The 25495-nt window shown below is 38.6% G+C and overlaps 1 protein-coding gene across 1 annotated transcript in view; it reads right to left on the bottom strand.

Moving 5' to 3' along the window:
• The window catches only part of ABCB1 (ATP binding cassette subfamily B member 1), a 115207-nt gene that overhangs the window by 32500 nt on the left and 57212 nt on the right, over nt 1–25495 (bottom strand). The window contains exons 9-21 of the mRNA XM_054237806.2: nt 25079–25250; nt 22374–22487; nt 22119–22229; nt 21819–21944; nt 21494–21697; nt 20996–21166; nt 18210–18371; nt 17169–17345; nt 16153–16299; nt 13051–13158; nt 10972–11049; nt 7926–8009; nt 1924–2127 (exon numbers count right to left, since the gene is read on the bottom strand). Coding sequence (XP_054093781.1) covers nt 1924–2127; nt 7926–8009; nt 10972–11049; nt 13051–13158; nt 16153–16299; nt 17169–17345; nt 18210–18371; nt 20996–21166; nt 21494–21697; nt 21819–21944; nt 22119–22229; nt 22374–22487; nt 25079–25250 — 1858 coding nt within the window. The remainder of the gene's footprint in view (nt 1–1923; nt 2128–7925; nt 8010–10971; nt 11050–13050; nt 13159–16152; nt 16300–17168; nt 17346–18209; nt 18372–20995; nt 21167–21493; nt 21698–21818; nt 21945–22118; nt 22230–22373; nt 22488–25078; nt 25251–25495) is intronic.

Raw genomic sequence — 25495 nt, 5'->3', positions numbered from 1 at the left:
GTGTATTTAGAGCTGTAAGTACAATACTTGTTATATAAGAAGCACTAAACAGTAGGTTGAGAATTGTGATCAGGTGGAAGTTGATTTTCAAAATTATGTGGACTGTTTGGTGCAGCTCCACTACTTTCCCTACCTACTTCCGTCCCACTCATGAGCCACCCCTGCATTAGAACATGTATCACATCCCTGACCTTTACTCAGAAAATCTGCCATATCCACACATATCCATTTCCATCTGCTCCCCTTCCTTTGGCTCCTCTGACAGGACTCCAAGAGTCTTAAATCTCATGCATTGCTTCAAAGGCACTAACGTGTAATTCATTGCATAAATTTGTTTAGATCAGATTGGATCATCTTCTTCCTAAAAGCAATCTAAGACTCCCTTCTGGGACATTTCAAATACCTCATTACATAATGACACTATTAACTAGAATGCTTTCTCTTTTTTTACATTTTATGCTAGATTTTTCCATCTTCTCAGGGGAAGAGTCAACACTACGGGGGAGACCTCCAGAGTATTGTATTAAAGGAAGTCATTGGCATAGAATGTATTCCCTGGCAGGGGCCAAATGTTACATGAGCCAGACCTCAACAGACCCCTGTGGGTCAGCACCATCCTGCTCTACCTCCAGAAATGGGCCTCTGGGAGCCTGATAGGATGTCTTGCATGAGGTCTGTCCCCTACAGACACTGGTTGGGGAGGCACTAAAGTTGGGCCAAAGGATTTTCCAGAAGGACCCCCCGCAAAAAACAGAATAAAGAATCTGAGGAGATAGCAGAGAGGTAAAAAACAAAGTTTTAGTGGCAATGACTAACATCTGGGGCCTTCTTCATCTTTCACTTAGTGAGGTTCCTGGGCCTACTGACAACCAGAGCCACTCTGATCTGCGTTGAGTCCCTGCCATAACTCCTGGGAACCTCAGAATGTTCATCACACATACATTCCTGTCCTAAATGTTAGTTCTGGCAGTCAGCCCTACACTGACCTCTCATTTCCACTGTGATACAGATCATGTGATATCAGATTGCATTCTGCCATCGGAGGAACTCTTCATTTTATAACAGAAAGAGGCACAACTTTGGAGCACAACTGTCTGAGTTTGAATCCTGGCTCCAAGACCTATCAACTCTAAAGTCCAGAGGCATTACCTGCCTGTGCCTCAGCCCCACCTGAAAGATGAGATAATAGATAATAGATAATAGTCTCATTTAGTTGCTAAAAGGAGTAAGACATTTGCTAGGAAATACAGTAAATGACACATAAGCGTTTGTTAAATAATGAAAAAAATTACTATCATGTAGGAAAAAAAAGAAGTAAAAAAGGGTAAAAATAATAGAAATAGGATGAAGGGAGGAGCATGATCAAAAAGAAAGAGTAGTAATAATTTAAACCAGATATAATAAATACCCTTAGGGTTTTTCCATATTTAATCTCCCCCATCACATGTACAAATAAAATGGGCTTACTTTCCTCAATAAAGGAATGGATTTAAGATTGAAAGAACAGAAAATAGAAAAAAAGAAAGGAAGAAGGGAGGGAAGGAGGGAGGAAAGGAGGGAGGGAGAGAGGGAGGAAAGAGGGAGGGAAGGAAGGAAGGAGAGAGAGAGGGGGGAAAGTGAGAGAAAAGAAAGAAGAAAGTAACTAAGGGAAGGAGAAAAGTGAGGAGGAAAGAAGAACAATGTGAAGACAATGACCTGAAACTGAAAACAATATGTTAAAGTTAATTATCAGCCTTTGAGTCTAAGAACTGACTTTCCTACTTAGTATAAGTTTCTAATTTACTGAATAAGCATAAAAAATTGCTTTAAGGAATGGTTATAAACACATTCTTAGAGCATTGTAGGCAGTAGGGAGTAACAAAACAACACTGATCAGAATATTTTACTCTACTTGAGTAATGAATCATATTTGGTTTGACTCACCTTCCCAGCACCTTCTAGTTCTTTCTTATCTTTCAGTGCATGTCCAGACAACATTTTCATTTCAACCACTCCTGCTATTGCAATGATGGGTACAATTGCTAAGAGAAATAGTGTTAGTTGCCAGCCATAGATGAAGGATATAATTATTCCTGTCCCAAGATTTGCTATATTCTGGGTAATTACAGCAAGCCTGGAACCTATAGCCTACAAAGCAAACAAAACAAATTAGAGAAACTTTAAAAACTATTATCTTCACAATTTGTGCTTCTATTTTCTAAAAACACACCTTCATGAGATGATATTCATTATTTTCTCAGTTCTGAAATAAAAAGTAAAGGTTTACCAATAAGTGTATTGAGTTTCTACAGCAATAATTTCCTTGATTTCAGAATGCTGAAAGTAGAATTTACAGTTCAATCACATATTCCCATCTCTTCTCATCTTTAAGTACCAAGAAAATCTTTGTTAATCATGGCAATGCTACTAAAGCAATCTCTACAAATTAGGAAGATAAAGGAGTCTGACAAGCTGGGAATGATGGAACTTTCCAATGTTAGGTATATAATCACTTATAATTTAAGCTTAATACTTGTCAGTAATATTCAAATATATCTAGGTCTGTTTGAGATGGTATGTTTAATTTGGAAAAAATACAGGGCTGCAAATTTTGGAATTTAATTTAAGGTAGTAGGCAGGCATCATAATCTTCTGTTTGAATTCCAGAGGGAGTCTGAAGCATGACTTTCACTAGTGTGCACTAATTTCCAGCTCTAAAACCAGAAGTCAAGCTACAGAGTGAATTTAATCCACCACTGTATAATATCCAACTCTAAACCAGATTTCCAACTCTGAAACCAAAAGTCAAGCTACGAAGTCAATTTAGCCCATCACTCTATAATTCAGTCCAGTATATGTCCTCTATCCTGGAAATATTCTGTGCTGTCAAGGCATCCCAGACCTACTTTTTCTGGAAATGGTCCACGTTCTTTTCCAGCTCTAAAGTTTCTTCTGCCCAAATGAGGATAGTGTCAGGTAAAGACTATGATGGAGTACAGTCTAGGATGGGGGATGGTCAATGTCATCTCTGTGACTTTGGATTCTCCCAACTTCTAATATAAGCTGGTACACTGACTAATAACCAAAGCTTCTCTCTGCTCTGAATTCTGTGATAGTGTCAGAGGCATTCAAACCAGAGCAACTCCATCTTGAATAAGCTGGATAAAATAAGGCTGAGACCTACTAGGCTACAATCCCAGGAGATTGGGCATTCTAAGTCACAGGATGTGATAGGAGGTCGGCATAAGATACAGGTCACAAAGACCTTGCTGATAAAACAGACTGTGGTAAAGAAGTCAGCCAAATCCTACCAAAACCAAGATGGTGATGAAAGTGACCGCTGGTTGTTCTCACTGCTCATTTTACGCTAATTATAATGCATTAACATGCTCAAAGACACTAGCACCAATGCCATGACAGTTTACAAATGCCATGGCAATGTCAGGAGGTTACTCTATATGGTCTAAAAAGGGGAAGAATCCTCAGTTCTGTAAAGAGTCTACACCTTTCCTTGGAAATTCATGAATAATCCACCCCTTGATTAGCATGTAATCAAGAAGTAACAATAAGTCTAAGCAGCTGAGTGTCCCATGCTGCTGCTCTGTCTGGAGTGGCCATTCTTTATTCCTTCACTTTCTTTTTTTTTTAATTTTTTATTAATTTATTATACTTTAAGTTCTGGGGTACATGGGCAGATTACACATGTTTGTTACATAGGTATACAAGTGAACTTGCTTTCACTTTATGGATTCGCCTTGAATTCTTTCTCACACAAGATCCAAGAACCCTCTTTTGGCATCTGATTCAGGACCCCTTTCTGGTAACAACAGAATTCCTTTATAATTACCTATATTAATCCCTCCAAAATCATTTAACACCTGCCTGATATAAACACCAGACTAGTACTTAGGAAAAGAGTGCTATAACTATCAGTAGTCTTTAAATACATTAAACTCCATACCATGGAGCTGCACCAGCACTGAAAGAGATATCATAAACAATAGAATACCTGTATTTTTAGTTGATGCAATCATTGAGCTTATATTAAAGGGATGTTTTGCCAAATTTGGCATAAATCAGATTGGAGTGGTTTTCAAAGCCAGTTCTCTGCATTCACATCTTTAGTTTGAAGGTCAAAGGATACAAGCTGGAGAATGTCTGTGGCACAGGGATGACATAGGTTGCTCCTTTTCTCAGTATCTACAAGTCCTACTCAGAGCCCATTTCCCACTGCAGTTACCTGGTGGGGTTCAGTCAGGGTGGTGGGAGAAATTGTAAGATAAAAATTACAGAGAAAAGGATACAAACCTTCTTGGAAGGCTGGAAGGCTTTTGCAAAAGCCTGAAGAAGGAATGAGCTAAAGGCACTGGTTCTTACCCAGAGGCAATTAGGCAAGGGTAAGTACAAAGTAATGTAGGTGAGTTTATCTAAAGAGCTTGTTTACTCATGTGGTCCTAAGACTGACCTTTGAACATCCACAGGCACATGACTGCTCTCTACATGGGGGTCAACAATGTTATTACCCATAAATGGTGTTTGCTTTAGGCCTCAGAACCTGGCCTTTAATCATTTGTAAGACTGCTGTCTCCAGGGACAGTGGCCATGTTAATGATCTACAAGTATGCAGACTCAAAGCCTTTGTCCACAGAGCCAGCTGGTAAAGGCCATGGCTGCTAACTATTTACAGGACCTTCATTAGGGTCTGTCAGTGATCCAGATCCCTAGTCCACTCTTTCACTGGATATCTATGTCTAAGTGCATTTGTTCATCCATCGCTAGGTCAAGGTCTGCTGGTCAGATCCCAGAGCTACTGGCTTATGTGCTTAGGAGAGAAGCTCTTAGAATATCACCGGAGTTCATGGCAGAGGAATTACCCTGCTATATAACCTTTCAGACATATAAATGTTCAGCTTTGGATAGTTGTCAAGGGCCCCAGAAATAAATAAGATGGCTGAAAGATGGCAAATTCTTTAATGTACCAAAAATAGTAACTAAAAGATCTAAGACCTTAAGTTTCAAGGAGATTTAGCCCCTTGGCCTTGGCTTCATTTGATTTAGCACTTCAGACATTGCACTGGTTACTGTTCCTTTTTCCTAAAGATTGACACTCACTGTCCTACATCTATTCCTACAGTGTAGGAGTCTATAGAAATATAAGGACTAAGATGAATGGAAGAGTACAGATTAGTAGCCAGGAAATTTTCATTGTAAAGGTAGAATTGAGGGGAGGAACCAAAACCTGCTAGTAGTGTAAAGTATATCCAAAGTCCTCTCTCAGCCAGTCTGTGACAACAACTACATTGGACTTTCCTAGGTTGACAATATTTGCCAAGCTGCTCATTTCCTATTCCCTGGGCTTTCCGTTTAAGCCACTGTTTTAAGTTCTGGAAAATAATTTTGCCTGAATGGCTCACACAAGGTGAGTGTAGCCAACCTGGCAGGGCCATGGAAGTGCCAGTTTGAAGTATCTCTGAGGAAACAAGTGAAAAGCAGAAGGTTGACCCCAGGAGGCAATTACAGACAGTGAATATGGCAAAGGGTCTCACAAACAGCAGTGTGAAGGGAAAAAGGTGACCACCAATTTTAAAAATATAGCAACTCACTGTGGCCTAAGGCAGGTCATAACAACAGAGGAATTTAAGAGGAAGGAAGAAAAACTGTAATACAGAATGCCCTGATTACATCTGTTCCAGATTCTGCTGCAAAACACCTCCAGGATTGTGTCTTCCACATGAAATGGAATGTGGGATATTTTTCCTCAAAGCACATGAGCCCATATCATAAGGTCTGTGTCATATTGTGCAATATCACATTGCACTGGTTACTGTTCCTTTATTCCAAAGACTAATGCTCACTGTCCCACATATATTCCTCCTATAAAGTTGGAGTCTATGGAGCTCTGAGGACCAAAATGAATAGAGAAGTATAATAAACCTATTTAGTAAACCTGTTATATAAAAGATTTACCAAAGTTAGCTAAGTTCAGCCTTCTTGACATCTACAAGTGGATGCCTAATACAGACATCACAAACTTACCATGTCCCATACAGGACTGTCCATTCTCCCCCAAGACTGCTTCTCTAGTAGGCTTCCTAATTTCATAAAGATCAACTCCAACTGGGCATGGTGGCTCAAACCTGTAATCTCAACACTTTGGGAGGCTGAGGCAGGAGGATCGCTTCAGCCCAGGAGTTCAAGACCAGGCTGGGTATCATAGGAAGACCCTCTCTCTACAAAAAATTTAAAAATTAGCTGGACCTGGTGTTGCACACCTGTGGTCCTAGCTACCAGGAAGGCTGAGAAAAGAGGATTGCTAAAGCCCAGGAGTTCTAGGTTATAGTGAGCTATAATCACATTACTGCAGTCCAGCCTGATCTACAAAGAAAGACCCTGTCTCTTTTTTAAAAAAAAAATCAACTCCATTTTTTTCCATTGTGCAGGTAAAAAATTTCGGAGTCATCTTTAAATTCCCTTTCTCTCATATCCATCACCTAATCCAACCAACACATTCTGTTGGCTGTACCTCTAAAATATATCAAGAATTAATTATATCTTATAGCCTTTTGTATAGCAATACTAGTCTAAAACACTATCATCTCTCTCCTGGATTACTGCAATAGACTCCTTCTATGCTTGCCCCCTTTGGCCTATTCACATAGTTTCTATAGTGATCCTTTAAAAATTTCAGATCATCACTTTTGTGTCTAAAACCCTACAGTGGTTTCCCATCTACTTCTGGATATAATGCTGACCTTAGCACTTATGACTCTTCCATTCACTCACTCTATTTCACGCACTCTGTCTTCATTTTTTTTTTTCGCATGTGCGTGCACACGTGTGTGTGCATGAGAGAAAGAGAGAGAGAGAGAAAGAGAGAGTCTTGCTCTGTCACCAAAGCCGGAGTGCAGTGGTGTGATCTCAGCTCTGCAACCTCTACCTCCTGAGTTCAAGGAATTCTCATGCTTCAGCCTCCCAAGTAGCTGGGATTACAGGTGTGTACCAGTAATTAGGTTCTATACAACTTGATCTAAGCCTTGATTTTTACTGTTTTGTTTGCTTTAAGCAAAGAAGTTTGTATTGAAACAACAATTGCAAAGAGGGAGGAACTGGTACCATTCCTTCTGAAACTAATCCAAACAACAGAAAAAAGAGGGACTCCTAAGATTTATATTTCAATGTTATAACTCTGTTTCCTCATTTATAGCTTAATTTATTCTTACAGAAGCCCCATATATTAGACAGAAGAAATGTTAGTATAGTACTATCTTACAGAAAGTTTTAAAGATAAAGATTGATAAGGTTCAAGAGGGGAAAAGACACAGCAGAGATCACATGAAGTTTTTCAAATTCTACATCATTTTGTGGACTTTTGCCATAAACAGTTGTTGAAGAAATTGTCACTTCAGCCAAAAATAAAAACCTGCTAGTTCAATAGTTTCTAGTTATATCAAGAGATTCATACAGTAGCAAACTTTAAGCTCTTAAAATTATTAAAGTGATTCTATCCTTCCTTTAATTTTTAATGTGCTTTTCATTTCTTTCGACCTATATTTTAGAGGATTGTCTTCCTTCCCTTTTGTAACCACAGTGACCTTAAACTTTCTTACAGTAATTAAATACATCCTTTCTTCAGGCACAATTACAATTTTATGTTAACTAGCACTTTATACTATCTTTCTAAATAACTATTCTACAAGTAGCTTGTTAATAGCATGAATAATAGCAATAGCAAAAGAAGGTTTATAAATGATCTATAAGCTCTACAGTATATAATGTTTAAATAGTTAACATTTTGTTATAAAAAGCATGTGGTATGTTTGTAGGTTAGATATTTACTGAACATTTTCTTAATGATGATAAATAACACCTGTAACAAAAAAATTAGTTTCATGCTAGGGTCCAAAATGGTCAATGAAGACAAACACCAGTAGAAAGGAGACACATACCCCTTTAACTTGAGCAGCATCATTGGCGAGCCTGGTAGTCAATGCTCCAGTGGTGTTTTTAGGGTCATCAAACCAGCTCACATCCTGTGGCACAGAACATGGCTTTATTATCTTAAAGCTCTGTTTATGAGACTCTCAGCTCAAGGGGTCAGCAACAGGGTCAGTTTTGTTTATACTTATGTCCCCTGCATTTAGCACTCAGGATGTGACGTTCAATACATGAGAAAGAAACTTAATATAAAAACACATAAATAGACCATTTCATTTGTCAAAAAACTGCCTGAATGCCTATTTTGTTCTACACAGATTTCTAAGTGCTGGACCTGTATGAACAAAAAAGACAAAATAGCTGCTTACATGAAGCTTAGATTCTAGAGATGGAAGGCACAAATAAAAGAAAAATCGATCAGGTAAGAAAGACAGGGCCGGGTACAGTGGCTCACACCTGTTATCCCAGCACTTTGGGAGGTCGAGGCAGGTGGATCATGAGGTCAGGATATCAAGATCAAGCTGGCTAACATGGTGAAACCTCATCTCTATTAAAAATACAAAAATTAGCTGGGAGTGGTGGTACACGTCTATAGTCTCAGCTACTCAGGAAGCTGAGGCAGGAGAATTGCTTGAACCCAGGAGGAAGAGGTTGCAGTAAGCTGAGATCACACCACTGCATTCCAGCCTGGTGATAGACAAAGACTCCGTCCCCCCCACAAAAATAGACAGAAAAGTGAGGGGAGATGCTATTTTAGAGACTGGGAAGGGGAAAGAGAAAGCCTGTCTAAGGAGACATCTGAACAGAGGCCTGAATGAAGAAAAGGATGAGAATACCTCAGGGAGGGAAGAAATAACACGTGCAAAGGCCCTGAGGCAAAGGCATATCTGATCTGTTCATATACCAGCAAGAAAACCTTAAAGGCTGCCAGGAACCTAAAAAGAACCTTTGTGTGAATTTGCAAAAGCTGCGCCTTCCTCTGGACAGATTTGTATTCTCAGTTGGTTCCTCTGATATACCCTCCCCTACTCTTGGGCAATGAGCCACTGTGTATGGAGTAGATGGTGCTCTGGACAAAGGTGGTTGTAGGAGATGAGGTCTGAGAGACAGTGGGAACCACATAGTGTTTGGCCTTGAAAGCAACTGTCAAGATTCCAGACTGTGAGCTAGGCAGGTTTGGGCAGTGGGATATGATTTGATTTCTATTTTAGCAAAATGACTCTGGCTGTTTTAAGGTGAACCTACTGGATTGGGATAAGAATGGAGGTAGGGAGACCAGTTAGGAAGCTTTTGCATTATTAACAGAAAGAGCCAAGGATGGCCTCAAGGATTTTAGCCCAAACAACTCGTAGAATGGAGCTGTCACTTACTAATATGAGGCAAGAGTGGGTAAGGAATAAGTCTGGTGGGGAGGGAAAGAGTCAAAAGCTCAATTTTGGAAATGTTAAACAGTGAACTCTTATTAGATACCCAATAGAGAGGTTGAACAAACAGTTAGATAAATGTAGCTCAGGGCAGTATAAATGATTTGAGTCAAAAACAAATCAACAAAAGCAATCCATATTAACACATAACATTCAACATAAAATAAGGTTTTCTTTTTAAAACCATTTATATTTTAAAATACACAGATACTAACATGATTATGAATTGGAACTATGAATTTACATGTTTTACAAATAACTGTGGTCCCTAAGAAGTTATCTAAACTGGTTCTTTATATTAAAGAAGTATTTATTATTTTTCCCAAAAATATTTAAGAAAAAAAATAGTGCTATAATATATTATGTATCAAGTTGCTTTTCAATATTCTTAAGTGCTTAAAAGTATCTCTGCACAGGAATGTAATTTCCTTGAATACAGGGACCACCCAGGTTTGAATGCCCTACAATACTAAGTTCTAGACCTTATAAGCAGAAGCACTTAATAAATGCTTGTCCTACTTAACAATTTATAGAGAGGGCATTCCACAAACCATCAGCTCAGCTGCCAAAGTATAACGGACATAGGAGCTGGCCTGGGGACTTGTTGGGTAATGGGAGATTTGGCCCTGGAGCAAGGTCAGCATTGACCTAAATAGAATCAGAGTTATAAGTACAGTTTGACCTGAGAGTCCAAGGACATGGTTTCCCATCAAACCGTGCTCTTACTCAGATTCAGTCCTGGCTCTGGCAGTCACTTGCTAGCAATTCCCATAAATATATTTTCTTTTCAAGAGGTAATGGGAGGAATAGGGAAGGACTAAGGAACCATACACAGCTGGAAAAATGTGAATATCTTTAGAAACCCTAACACACTAACCTGATGCCTCTTAGCCAGGGTTCAAGTACCCCTGGCACATATGGGGCAGACTTTTAAAGCATCATTTTACTCAATGGCAAGTGATTAGTGATTTTTAAAATGGAAAGTTATTAGGTCACATACAAAATTTTCAATTGTTAAAGGAACTTTCCCCTTTGAACCAGGCTGTTCTGAGTTACATTCCCATAATTCCTTTCTCATTTCCCAAGGAAAACATTCACATGTGTCCATGATTAGGGTTTTGAAGGTGCAAAATGTGAGAAGCATTCCATCAAACCCATCATCAACCAGTAACACTGCAGCTTGAACTAGTATTTCAGTCTAGCCTCAGGAAAGAAAATGGGCAGTGAGGAATGGGCCACAGGGATGAGTTTTGATTTGTGGAAAGAGAGTACAGAGGGCATCTATTGGTGGAAAGAAATACTCATGCCCTGGGTTTCCCAGGAGAAAGAGGAAAGACAGGAAAGGGATGAGGAGTAGCAAAGATGCCTTCTGCCTACACCGCCCACCACTGGTGAGACATAGGCTAGAGGTGAATCCACTCTAGAGGCTCTTTCTAAAACTGTCTAGTTCCTTGTGCCCACCCAGACCAGTCAAACCGTAGAGCCTAGCCTGCACCTAGTGGGTGGTTCAGCCACATCTCTGACATAAGACTGAGGGACAACCAATATAGAAGCTAGGCGTGGGTAACATGACAGAGCTCCCACTGTCTGAGTCCATGGGGCACATCCAGTGCACAACCCTCAGTAGACATACCTGTCTGAGCATGGATCGGAAAACCATGTATCGGAGCCGCTTTGTGAGGATCTCTCCAGCTTTGCCAAATGTGAAGCCCTATGGATGGAAATATGCCTTGTCAGAGACCTAGTTGTCAATTACATAAAAGGAGGGAGAATTGCTGTATTTGCTAAGGCAGATTAGACAAAGTCAGAAAGCCTGATTTCAAGGGCTTGCTATGTTTCTGCAACTGTGTGCCATGGCACAAGGTTGTATTGGTGGTGTAGACAAAAAAGCCCACTTTACAGAAAAACGGAGGTTTAGTGAGGCTGATAAGATCCAGAAGCTACAGTTATAAGGGGGCAGAGTTGGAATTGAATCTGAGTCCATGAGACTCCTAACCAGAATGGGAACCCAGAGCCTGAGCTTTTAATTACCCACTAGACTCCCTCCCCATGTTACTAAGATGAGGAGTTGGGCAGTCTAACATCTTTAGGCATTTTGCTATCTCTAGACTTCTAAGGTCCTATAATTCACAGACTTCATTTTCACTTGTTTTCCAGGCAAGCTAGGTTCCAGTCTCCCCAAGCACCTAGAGCTGTGATGTTATAAAGGTAGTGGTCTAACTTCTTTTGCTTCACCAATTCAAACTGTCAACGTTTAAGGGACCAGCTCAAAGCCTACCTCACTCCAAGTTTCTTAACCAAATTTACAGTGAGCAATCTTTACCTTCTCCAAACACCTGTGGTATTAATAGCTGGTATGGCAATCCTGCAAGTAGCTAGAGTGTCACATTTATTCTAGTAAGGTCAAATTCCCCAGTGAGACTGTAAGTACTTAGTAAACAAAGAATTTAGTCTGTTTATCTTTTGCACCTCCTATAATATCCAGAACAATATTCTATTTTTTAAAAGTTTAATACATGCTTACATGTTAAATAAAGAGATCAATTCAGAGTTTGATCTCTAAGAATTACAGGTGGCTAATCATTCAATTAAGAAGTGATTACCTACTACTGCCTCACACAGGCCTGGGCACTTGGTCACATGATCCTTTTAATCAAGAGGACACACCAGTATCCCTAGTTTACAACTAAGAAAACAGAAGCTTAGACAGGTTACTTATTTGCCCAAGGATGCAAAATTAGGACACAAAATCAGGAACAGGTACAAGGAGCACTTGAACCAAAACCAATATGGTCTTGCCATACTAAACTTTATTTATTTATTTGTTTATTTATTTTGAGACAGGGACTCACTCTTGCCCAGGCTAGAGTGCAGTGGCATGTTCGCAGCTCACTGCAACCTCCACCTCCTGGCATCCTGGGTTTCTGAGACATTTCCTGCCTTAGCCTCATGAGTAGCTGAGACTACAGGGTTTCATCAGTACGCATCACAACACCCTGCTAATTTTTGTGTTTTTAGTGGAGACAGAGTTTCGCCATGTTGGCCATTCTGGTCTTAAACTCCTGACTTCAGGTAATCCACTGGCCTCGCCTCCCAAAGTGCTGGGATTACTGGTGTGAGTCACCGGGCCCAGCCCTTATACTAAACTTTTAAACTTTCCTTGCCATTTCATTTCAGCCAAATGATTTGCAAGCTGTACAAATTCAACTCTTTACGAATGGTTTCTACATTTTTGTTGAAGCATTGACATTCTTCCATCATTAAAACGATTCTTTCTCCTTTAACAAAAGTTGAAGGATAAACCCTTCACTCTTTTTAAGCCAGTATGGGGTTTTGTTTGTTTGTTATTGCTTTTAGAACACAGGAAGGCATTTGAGTATTTACTGGCAACACTTATGTCCAGACTTGTATCCAGGGCTCCCCACACCCCAATTTTAAGTCCCTGCCTTTCACATCCAATCATCATATTAGGCCAAACACTCTGTTCCCTCTGGTTAAATTGAGGGAAGTGAGGGTAGAGAGCAGAAGGTAAGCAACGGAGCCAGAGGAGGCAAACATCTTTTTTTCACTATGTCAGAAAAAGTTGGCTGTTAGTAGCCATGTTAATAGAGAAGTTCTACTAAAAGGCAAATTACACTGATGTTTATAAATTCCCCCAGTTGAATAATGATGCATTTCTCAAAACGAATAAAGTGAAAGTGGAGTCATTTACCTGAAGGAAAAATGTAATAAAAGAAATAATTCCAAGAACTAGAAACAATAGTGAAAATATGTTACTATTCTGCCGTTTTGTTTCAGGATCATCATTTCTTGTAAAAACCTGTGAGAAAACATTTAAAAGATTTTTAGTTCAATCAGTGAAGAACCCATCCTGGACATGACCTATTTCCCATCTAGCCCAATATTCAGAGGTCAGGAGAGCCTTAGTACACTAGAAATCGGGGTTGGCTTTCCTATTGCCAGCTTTAAAGGTATCTGCATTCTGCCTTCCGTGGAGGCCAGGGATGGATCTGTCATTCATAAATTGATCCATTATTTTTTCTGCTCAGATTCCCTCTTGGAGTCATGAGTACCACTCAACTGCGTAAAGTTGAAATCAGAACAAATACTCTCCTCTTCCCTTGGTGGAGAACTACAACTATGGCAGTTCATAGCTTTACTATTTGGACATTTCAAACTGTCCTGAAGTGTCTATGGAAAATCTGACATGGTTTCTTGGTGAACCACAGAGCCGTGGTCATTCACTTATCCCAGGCCTTTCAAAAAGAAAGGAGTTTCCTTGACCCTGCCTTCTTTGTAGAATGGCCAGTTAGACAGCCAGGACTCTACAGTTACCTGACCTAACACCATACATGAAAATTTTTCCAGAGATGGTTAGAAGGGCTGATAGGGTGTTTTGGACTCAAGGAACACACAGAGTAACCATTCCTCAGGGAAATAAAACATACATCTCCCTTCATAGTGGGCCAAAATCAGTCCTGTAAGACGGCCACATTCCTAACCTAACACAGACAACTTTATCCTTCGTAAAAAACAATTAGACGATAACAACAACAAAGGATTTTTGAAGAGATTAAATAATTTTTTTTGACTAGTCAGTCCAAAAAAATCTTAACAATTACTAAATTCTCACTCCGTGCCAGGCATTATTCTAAGCAAATTCATATATACTATTCCTCTAATCCTGGCAACCATCTCCTGAAGTATGATTTATTATCATCACAGTTTTACACAAATAGAAACTGAAGTATAGAGAGATTAATTTAATTTGCTCAAGTTAACACAGCCCACAAGGGATGGCTCAAGGATATAAATCCAAGCAATCTGACGCAGAGCCCACTATCTTCAATGAGGCAGACATCTGGTTGCCTACTCAGTATCTAGGAGCTAATATGCCAGGCTTGGGTCATATACCTCCAGACTTATTGTTATATGAAGAATGAGAAAAGTATAAAATCAATAAATTCAGGTTTTGTTACAACCAAACCCATTCCTAACTTAACCACTTCCTTTTTTAAATCTTTTTCTGACGACACCATAGTCTATCCCCCTCAACCTGCAAGACATATATCAGTGCAAGGATCAGCAAACAATGGGCCACTGGCCAAATGTTTATATAAAGTTTTAATGGTACACAGCCGTGTTCATTTGTTTCCACACTGTCCTTGTGTACTACCAGATCAGAGTTGAGCATCTGCAACAGAAACCATATGGCCTGCAAAGCCTAAAATATTTACCATCTTACTGTTTATAGAAAAAGTTTGCTGATACCTGCCCTGGAACACCTACTCTACAGAATCAGACATTTGGTCACATTCTCAGAATTTTTTTCAACAATTAGAAAAATATCTGGCACATAGCAGACACAAAAAACAATTCTTGAGGTCAGGTCTGGTGGCTCACGCCTGTAATCCCAGCACTTTGAGAGGCCGAGGCAGGTGGATCACTTGAGGTCATGAGTTCGAGACCAGCCTGGCCAACATGGTGAAGCCCAGTCTCTACTAAAAATACAAAAATCAGCCAGGCATGGTGGTACATGCCTGTAATCCCAGCTAAGGAGGCTAAGGCAGTAGAATCACTTGAACTTAGGAGGCGGAGGCTGCAGTGAGCCAAGATCATGCACCACACTCTAGCCTGGATGAGAGTGAGACTCAAAAAATAATAATTATGATAATATAATTATATATTATCATAATAATAAATATAATAATTCTAGTAAATATATATCTATACATTTTTTTTTGAGATGGAGTCTCACTCTGTCACCCAGGCTGGAGTGCAGTGGTATGATCTTGGCTCACTGCAACCTCTGCCTCCTGGGTTGGGGCAATTCTCCTGCCTCAACCTCCTGAGTAGCTGGGATTACAGGTGGCACACAGGCTACATTTTTGTATTTTTGTATCTACACCAGGCTAATTTTTGTATTTTTCGTAGAGATGGGGTTTTGCCATGTTGGCCAGACTGGTCTTGAACTCCTGACCTCAGGTGATCCATCCACTTTGGCCTCTCAGAGTGTTGGAATTACAGGCGTGAGACACCATGCCCAGCCAATGAATGAATAGTAAACTGAAATAAGCTAGCCAGGCATGGGTAGACCTGAATAGTCATATATATTTTGTAGAATCATAAGTCAGTGTTTAGCTTATGCTTCTTGTGGTAATCAGTCTCTTTCTTCACAATGTTTTCAGCAGTTATGGCAAGGGTTTCCTCAGCTTGATGTTTGGACATATGTTATTAAACAGAAAGCATTCCTTTCAGATTGTAACTTCATTGTTGAAAATGCCACCGTTTAGATGAGTGGAACCAACATATGTCAACCTCCATCTTTTGGAAGCTGTTCCTTTTTATTTTAATCTCAGCAAGTGGGATGAAAATTACATCTTACAAAAGTAGCATGCTAGGCGTACTCATGTCCTGACAAGTGTATGTTAGAGAACAGTGCATTCTCAAGCCAATCTGACAAACATTTGAGGAACTCTCTTTGGACACTGGTGAAATGAGAGTTAGATAAGGTTTGTTCAGAGCCCAATGTTGGCAGGTATGAGAAAGTCATCTCATCAGTTTCATTGACTATTTCAGGAAGCTGAAATAACCTAGGCCCTAGGGAAAAACCAACTGCGAGGACAAAGGAAAGTTCACAAAGTTACCTTTCCTATCACATATCAGACTTCTATTCTCACGTCTTCAAGCAAATTAGTTTCGTATGAAGATACATAGATTTTGTGGCTTATGTATCCGGGTTCAAACACAAACAGCTCATTCATTCTTCAGTCAGAACTCACAAGTAAATCACACAAATGGGAATCACACTTACCCCTATAATCTTTGAAAATATTACTGAAAATGCTGGTTGCAGGCCTCCATTTATAATGGCACAAAATACACCAACAACAAAATAAGGCCATTCAGTCAAATTTAGCTTCAAAATCCTCCAAAAGGAAACTGGAGGTATACTTTCATCCTAGAAAACACAAATTATTACAACAGGCTAGTTATAAACTTTTATAATTGATTTTATAATGTATAGTTCTTACATATACAAAAAAATTTATACAGAAATATATCCTATCCTTATTCCTTATCAAGTAATAAACTATGACAATTTTGCTTCAAAAAATGTCATAGTGATTATTATTTAGCTTCAAAAAATGCTGACGAATTTTGCTACAATACTCCTTTTTTTTTTTGAGATGGAGTCTCACTCTGTAGCCCAAGATGGAGGGCAGTGGTGTGATCTCAGCTTACTTCAACCTCTGCCTCCTGGGTCCTGGTTAAAGCAATTCTCCTACCTCCGCCTCCCAATTAGCTGGGATTACAGGCATAAGCCACCATGCTCAGCTAATTTTTGTATTATTTAGTAGAGATGGGGTTTCACCATGTTGGCCAATCTGGTCTTGAACTCCTGACCTCGTGATCCGCCCACCTCAGCCTCCCAAAGTGCTGGGATTACAGGCGTGAGTCACCATGCCCGGCCAATACTCATTTATTTAAAAATAATAATAAATGATATTTCCACAAACTCTTAACTTTTATTTGGTATTCAGAACCTAACAAGAATAGAAACGAATAGAAATGTTATTTGAAGACACACTATAGTCTCTTTACACTATAAATTTTAATTCTAAAAATTCTGCCACATAAATTAACGTTCTTAAAATCTAACCTAATTTTAAAATGTTGACGTTCTGGCTTGTGGAACATTCTGGGGAATAGGACAAGAGGATTCTGAATAACCCTTCCTTGTTCCCATTCTTGCCATAGTCCTAGCCCACCAAACTAGGGGAACCACAGTGGATGAGATTAAAACAAACTCCACATTCCCCTTCATACCAGATTCTCTTTGGTACTAGGCTTTTTGTCTTGGCCTTGTGATCCACGGATACTCCTCCGACTTGATCTTTTTCTTATTAGACTGGATCCTGAATCATTTGAAGACATTTCCAAGGCATCAATTTCACTTTTGGATTCATCAGCTGCATTTTCTAATTCAATTTCATTTCCTGCTGTCTAAAATAAACAAGAAATATGCATAAGCTCATTCAGCTCTGCTAACCAATGCAAGTTAATCACTGAATGTCAGCTATCAAGGAAAATAGTAATTTGTTCAGTAACTGCAGGAAATGATAACACTAATCTGCTGGATTGTCTTATGTGTATGTGTGTGTTTCTGCATGATATTTGAAAATAAAAACCACTAAAGAAGAAGGATTCCCACTGACTATACTGAAATAACATGGCATTAATTCCATGTAGCTTATCTTCTCAGGCCCTTTTTTGTGGGTGTTTTGACTCAATCAAGTTTATTCTGGATCAGGGTGGTCAAGAGAAATATGGAGCAAGCCATACTGTGAGCCATGTTATTTCAAATTTTGTAGAGGCCACGTTAACAAATGTAAGAAGAAAGAAGTCAAATCAATTTTAATTATATATTTTATTTCCCCTAATATATCCAAAATATTATTGATATCCAATGATACCATTTCAACATGAACATGTGATCAATATAAAAATCGAGGTATTTTGCATCTTTTTTTGTACTACATCTTCAGAACAAGATGTGTACACACTCTACTTACAACATTCCAATTCAGATTCACTACTCTAAATGCTCTAAGGCACATGTGGCTATTGACTACTATAATGGATAACTCACCCTGAAACCTTTTAATTTTTTTATCTGTTTATCCTTCTTTATTTTCCCTCTTTTCAAGAGAGAAAAGAAATCTTAAACACTGGTCTCATCCTGAATCCCCCAAGTGTTTTTTCCTACTTTTAAAGATAATCACATCAAATAATAATTATTTTTAGCATTAAATGCAAAATCAGTTTATCACTGAGATGACGTAGGAAAATTCTAAAGTTAAACTATACCTGCATTGTGACAAGTTTGAAGTAAATTCCTTTCTCTTTCATGAGCTCATCATGATTTCCTTTCTCCACAATGACTCCATCATCAAAACCAGCGATGACATCAGCATTACGAACTGTAGACAAACGATGAGCTATCACAACGGTGGTCCGGCCTTTTCTGGCCTAAAGAGAGAGAAATTTGGTTTCTGAATATACTAATAAGTACATGACAAAACTTATCCATTCAGCATATATTTACTGAACCAATGCTTTGGGCGTTGTAAAACCATCAAATCTATATAAGATAAACTCTGACTTCAATAAATGTATAGACAATTGATAATAGTTTAAAATGATGTTTTATTATAAGAAATACAAACACAAATATAACAGTCACATATTAATATTATGTAAGCCCCCAAATATTTTACTTAACTGAAATTTGCAGTAATAATCAGGGGCTTGTGAAAACCAACAAATTCCTAAGGCCCAGACACTGGCCAATCAAAACAAACACAGGCCATTGTGCTGTACTGGTACATACCAGCTAGTAAGCAGCTCTAGGAATCATAATATCCTATCCCACATGACCTCCTGGATGAACAAGACAGACAATAAATGTGAGGCAGCAAAGCCCAGACCTCAGTGTCACACTGACCTGAAATAAATGTATGAATTTCTTTTATCCAAGGAGTCTGTGTGAGGCTCAATTTATTCTTCTATAAAATGGGGCCAATAATAGTACTCACTTCTTAGAGTAGTTGTGATGACTAAATGAAATAATACACATAAAGTACTCAACACTGTGACTTATCCATACCAAGTGCTTAATAAGTGATATTTATTCCTATGTAGAAGAATCATGGAAAAATTGAAGAGTCATGTAAATCTCTTTTATTTTCACAGAGGAAGAGAGCCAGATACCCAGGCTTTGTCTGAGACTTCTTTAACCTTTGTAACTTTTCCAGTGCTCATGACATGATTTTTGTTACTCTATATTTCTCTCCAGTAACTAGCAATATAATTATCAAAACCAACACACAAAACTTTCAGGATCAATAGGATGAGCAGAAGTAGAAAACTTCAGAAACAAAGGAAATATACAAGAGAAAAATTAGGTGGCAGAAACTATAAAATACAGAAGACAATAGATCAATTCTTTGTATGTTTTTGAGAAAAACGGGGCATGTGGAATTTCCGCCCGAAATTTACACCCCAAAGTATTTCTAAATGTAACCTTTTAAAATTGTTTTTGTTTATAATTTAATGCATACTTTCACTATAGATTAATAAGGAAATACAGATAAGCAAACAAATAAGTAGTGGCTCATATCTGTAATTCCTGCACTTTGGGAGGCTGAGGCAAGTGGACCACCTGAAGTCAGGAGTTCAAGACCAGTCAAGACCATGGGCAACATGGTGAAACCCTGTCTTTACTAAAAATACAAAAATTAGCCAGGCATGGTGGCATGTGCCTGTAATCCCAGCTACTCAGGAGGTAGAGGTTGCAGTGAGCCAAGATTGTACCACTGCACTCCAATCTGGGTGACAGAGTGAGACTCCATCTAAAAAAAAATAGCTTGGCATGGTGGCACACACCTGTAGTCCCAGCTACTTGGGAGGTTGAGGTGGAAGAATCACTTGAGTCTGGGTGGCAGAGGTTGCAGTGAGCCATTATGGCACCATTGCACTTCAGTCTGGGTGAGGAAGGGAAAGGAACAGAAAGAAATGGGGAAAGGAAAGGGGAAAGGGGAAAGAAAGGAGAAAGGGAAAGGGAAAGGGAAGGAGGAAGGGAAGAAGGAAAGAAGGAAGAAAGGAGGAGGAGGGGGAGGAGGAGGAAAGGAAGGAAGGGAGGAAAGGAGGGAGGGAGGAAATCACAGATTAAGCAAAATGATGAGGAAAAAGACACAGCCACAATCCCATCTGTCTCCATTTTGGAGACATTCACAGAATGGTTTTTTTTTCTCCCTCAAAAATTTATTAAGCACATTGACAGGATGTTTAAAGGAACATTCAGTGCTGTTTTATTAGAGACAGGGAGAGTTGGAATGAACACAGGTTCATCTTTGAATTCTACTGTGACATTTCAACTCAGAGCACCTTTGGTTAGAAAGTCTCCATCTCCACATTCCTGGTCCTCACAGAACTAGCTCTGTTACTATCACATGCTGGAGATCAAACGCACAGTGCCTGGTATAGGGCAAAGACTCAAATCCTACATGGTGAATAAGTCATATAGACTCAAGCACTGTAGGACAGTAAAACTCAGTTGATAGTAAATAATGTTTCATGGCTTAGGTAGGTTTTCAGTATCACAGGCTCTCTGCCTCTCTCCTGGAAATAAGAAGTTTCTTATTTCCCACAGATTCTTAAGGTGGTATTCAACACCTTGAAAATTAAATATGGACCTTCAGGTTGTATTTTTCTCTTCTTGGCAATACTACAAACTCTCGGATCCTAAATAACAGGGTTATCCAAAGTCAAGTTTTGAAGATCACAATGAAGATGAATTTTCACTTGTGTCTATATTTCTATTTGTTAATTAAAAAGATTTGCAAGTGTCTTTAGATGAAAATTTATTCATCATCACTTAAAATAAGATCAGAAAAATAAATAGAAATTGAACAAAAGAAAAAAAACAAATAGGAAAAGATTTCAAAGAGCCCTAATGCTTTTATTTTAATAGCTGAAGAAATCACCTAGAAGCTATCAGAAATTTCCTTTTCTAAGACCAGTATTTACAAGAATTGATAGTAGAATGTTATTATGCTTATAAATCAGGTTGGTTTGAACTAAGCCTTACTGACCTTATCCAGAGCCACCTGAACCACTGCTTCACTTTCCGTGTCCAAGGCTGACGTGGCCTCGTCCAGCAGGAGGATCTTGGGGTTGCGAACCAGGGCACGTGCAATGGCAATCCTCTGCTTCTGCCCACCACTCAGCTGGGCCCCTCTCTCTCCAACCAGGGTGTCAAATTTCTACCACAGAAAAGCCAGAATGATTTAGCACAAGGACAAGCTATCTCAGCTCATATTTTAAATTGGTAAGAAATCCTATAAACAACCCAAGTCTCACAGGCAATACAAGTCCAGTTCTTCAAATCTTAGCACAATAACCAACCCCAGTTTTTAAAATGTGTCTATGACCAGTTGATACTGCTAGAGCTTTCAAATCTGAAGTAATCTTGATTTCCCTTCTTAGGATTTCCCTTCCTCTTATTTATAGTAGTTTCCTGACTTCCTATGTAGTAGGCCTGCATTTTATTCTTTGCACCTCTAGAAAGGCAAAGGTCAAGGACAACTTACATGAGGCAGTTTCATGATAAAGTCATAGGCATTGGCTTCCTTGACAGCTTTCTCAATCTCATCCATGGTGACATTTTCACGGCCATAGCGAATGTTTTCAGCGATCGTGGTGGCAAACAACACAGGTTCCTGACTCACCACACCAATGATTTCCCGTAGAAACCTTACATTTATGGTCCTAATATCCTGTCCATCAACACTGACCTGAAACAAAATGTAAGTGTGACTTTCATACATTTGTAGTTGAAAGGGCAATACCAGAAAGATGTGCAATGTGACTGACTGCTGATCGCCACAGTGTCTAGCTCAGCATAGGTCATCTCACCATGCCTTCTGTGGGGTCATAGAGCCTCTGTATCAGCTGGACCGTTGTGCTCTTCCCACAGCCACTGTTTCCAACCAGGGCTACCGTCTGCCCACTCTGCACCTTCAGGTTCAGGCCCTTCAAGATCTACCAGGACAAGTGAGAAAAAAACTTTAAGGCAATTCACAGACACAGGGTATAGGAACTGACTGTTCAATACTAGGTTTAAATATACACACATTTTTTTCATAATCTCTAAAGAAAATATCAGAAACTCTTCATTAAACAGATTAATTGTTGATTGATCATTGATCACTGTACCTTAACTTCTTTTCGAGATGGGTAACTGAAGTGAACATTTCTGAATTCCAAATTTCCCTTAATATTATCTGGTTTGTGCCCACTCTTCGAATAGCTGTCAATGCTTGGCTTCTAAACAGAGTCAAATTTTAACACAATATTAGGTTACAATAACTACTTTTAGTGATATTTTGTGGACCACTGGATAAAGAGACAAAGAAATTGACTCTTAACTGGACAATCTTTTAGATAGATGGGTAGCCAACTCAGACTTACATTATCAATTATCTTGAAGATTTCATATGCTGCTCCTCTTGCATTTGCAAATGCTTCAATGCTTGGAGATGTCTGTCCAATACCAAAAGCCCCAATTAATACGGCAAAGAATACCTGAGGAATGTGAAGAAAAAACATCAGGTTACTCAGATAGTGACAGCAAAAGTTTTTTCATACTTCTATCTCTTTCTAACACAGCTAATTAAAATTTAAAATGGCAAGGCAACATATAAGTACTGGGTGTTAAAAATATTCTAAAAGTTTGTAACTAACAATATATTTAATTCCTTTTTTCATTTTTTTTCTTTTTTAAGAGACAGGGTCTCATTCTGTCACCCAGGAGGAGGATGATTCTGTCACTACTATGCAGTGGTGCAATCATAGCTTATTATAACCTCTACCTCCTGGGCTCAAGCAATCCTCCTGCTTTAGTTTCCCAAGTAGCTTGTACTACAAGCATGCACCATCACACCTAATTTTTTAATTTTCTGTAGAGATAGAATCTTGCTATGGGTCCCAGGCTGGTTTCCTGGCCTCAAGCAATCCTCCTGCCTCAGCCTCCAAAGTCCTAGGATTATAGGCATGGGCTACCCCACCCAGCCAAGAGTAAATTTCAAATGTATCACCTCAAAAAGTGTCAAGTGAGGTGATGGATATGTTAGCTTGATCTGATCACTCCACATTGTGTGTGTGCGTGTGTGTATGTATACATAAACATCACATTGTACTCCATAAGTGTAATACAATTATGGTTTGTCAATTAAAAATAGCATAAAATTAAAAAAGTTTAAGACAAGGTCTTGCTTTGTGGCCCAGCCTGGAGTGCAGTGGTGCAATCCTAGTTCACTGCAACTTCAACCTCATGGGCTCAGATGACCCTCCCACCTCAGGCTCTGACAAAGCTGAGACTACAGACAGGTGCCAGCATACCTGGCTAATTAAAAAAAATAAAAAAATTGTAGAGATGGGATCTCACTATGTTTCCCATACTAAAAATATTTTAGAACTTTAAATACTTTTCAATTTAGAATGCAGAATTAGTCTTACTTGCTCAATAAAACAATGGTTTAAATTTTATAGGGCCAGAATATTATAACAGGATATTTTTACATTTCTTCAATATCTGAGATTTTTTTATTTAGACCATCAGCAGAGTAAAGTGGAAATAAACACTAGCAGAGAAATTGGAAGACCTAGTTCTAAATCCTAAATTAGTACTAACTAGCTAGATGTTGTTAGGCCATTCTCTTAGAATCTTTGGCTTCAATTTCTTCATTTGAATAACAGGCAAGGTTCTATCCGTTCCCCCTATTCAGCAATCAGAGATGTTGTATCATGATAAAATAGGGAATATGAACATTTTTTGTAAATTATAAAGCACACACACCTAAGGCACTGATCCTGTATCAGGTTAAGTTTTTTTTGCCACAGGCTATGTTCTTTTTAGGTCTTTTTTTTTTGTTTTATGCAAATCAGTTTCTTATTGGTAAAGATTAGCTTTTTCTTTGGGGTTGATGAAAATTAATATTATTTATTTTTTCTAAATCACATGGAATTACATTGTTCAGTAATTTACAGAGAAGGAACTTTGCTAGGTGATTTTACATTCATTATCTCAATCAGTCCTCAAAACAACACTGAAAGTTAAAGCTCATTCCTGTCATGTCACGTGGGAGAAAAGGTATCAGAGGCTTGAAAAGTTTAGCTGGCTGCCCTAAATCATACGGCTAATAAGTGGCACAGCTGCCATTTGAACCAAGCTGGTCTGATATCAAACCTCACACTCTCTATTCTGGATGCCTTCAGTTTGTGAGGTATATTTATGCCCAGTAAATACTGGATTTAAACTGCTTATCTCAATCACAGTTAAACAGAATACATCTCTTAAAACAACTAAAGCTTACCAATAATAGCATCACTATACTCAAAAAAGCGTTATGGGAAAAGCCATTCCTGACTGAGTAATGTTGGATGTAGCAGATTTAAAAAACAAAAGAGGTGATTATTGCATCCATATTACAAATCTGGCTCCTGAAAAAGGGAATTGTTTTAAGGATTTCCACAAAATATCATCTCTCATTGCTTCACTTTACTTGTGTTTGGCCTGTGAAAAAAGGAACTGACTCTTTTAACAGTGTATATTTTACTAGATCCAAACACAAATTGAATTTGGTTTGCAAATTATTTCATTGTCTTCCAAATAAAAAAGGATAAAATTAAATGGCAAGACTGTGTGCTTGCACAAAGGTCTCTAACGTAGAAAACTTCCAAACAATCTTCTAGGAAGAGGAACAATTTATACTTCTATAATTTGTGAGGTAGATTAGCTGCCATTCGAAATAATTTGAAAAGAAGTCAAACGGTGTATTTTACCATTTTTGTGAATTGTAAATCAGAAAATAAAAGTGAAGTGTTTAGCATCAAGTTTGACACAAATAATCTCAACAAATAAAAGTTCATGCTATTGAAATTGCTAACATTAGTATTATTTAGGCCACAGGAAAAATTGGGCAAGATATCTGCAAAAAAGACAACAAAACTAGTTGTCGGATGCATCTAATATTTTTCCACTTTTTAACCTAGTAGTGCGTGTGTCTGTAGTATTCAATAGTTGTTCAAAATACATCTTCTAAAGTCAAGTCAACATTACTGGATTTCATTGTCATTTTAAAATAATGGTTCATTTCTTAATATAAATCACTTACAGTGAGAACTTGTCCAATAGTATATTCCTCTGAGAGGACCAACGTGGTCCCATACCAGAAGGCCAGAGCATAAGATGCATAGATCAGTAGGAAAGCAGCACCTATAGAAATATTGGCTGTAATGGCTTTCTTTATCCCAATTCTTTTAGCTTCTTCTAAATTTTTGTTGTACCTGGGAAAAAGAACAAAAATGATCACATATACTCACAAATTTTATGAAAACATGTCAACATAGCATGAGAGTCATTGAGTGGCTAGGATATGCTCAGTCCTATGCTATACATGCATTTTGTCCTCCTACTCATACCCTATATAGTAGTACTATTTTACTCCCCTTTTGCAGAAGAAAAAACTGAAATTTACAGAGATAAACTTATTTGTGGGGGAGTCTGATAAAACTTCCTTCTCTGGCTTTAG

This window comes from Callithrix jacchus, chromosome 11, assembly GCF_049354715.1.
Source record: "Callithrix jacchus isolate 240 chromosome 11, calJac240_pri, whole genome shotgun sequence".
Taxonomy (NCBI): Eukaryota; Metazoa; Chordata; class Mammalia; order Primates; family Cebidae; genus Callithrix; species Callithrix jacchus.
Note: the sequence above shows the minus strand (reverse complement) of the source record. Positions and strands in the feature narration are given on the sequence as shown.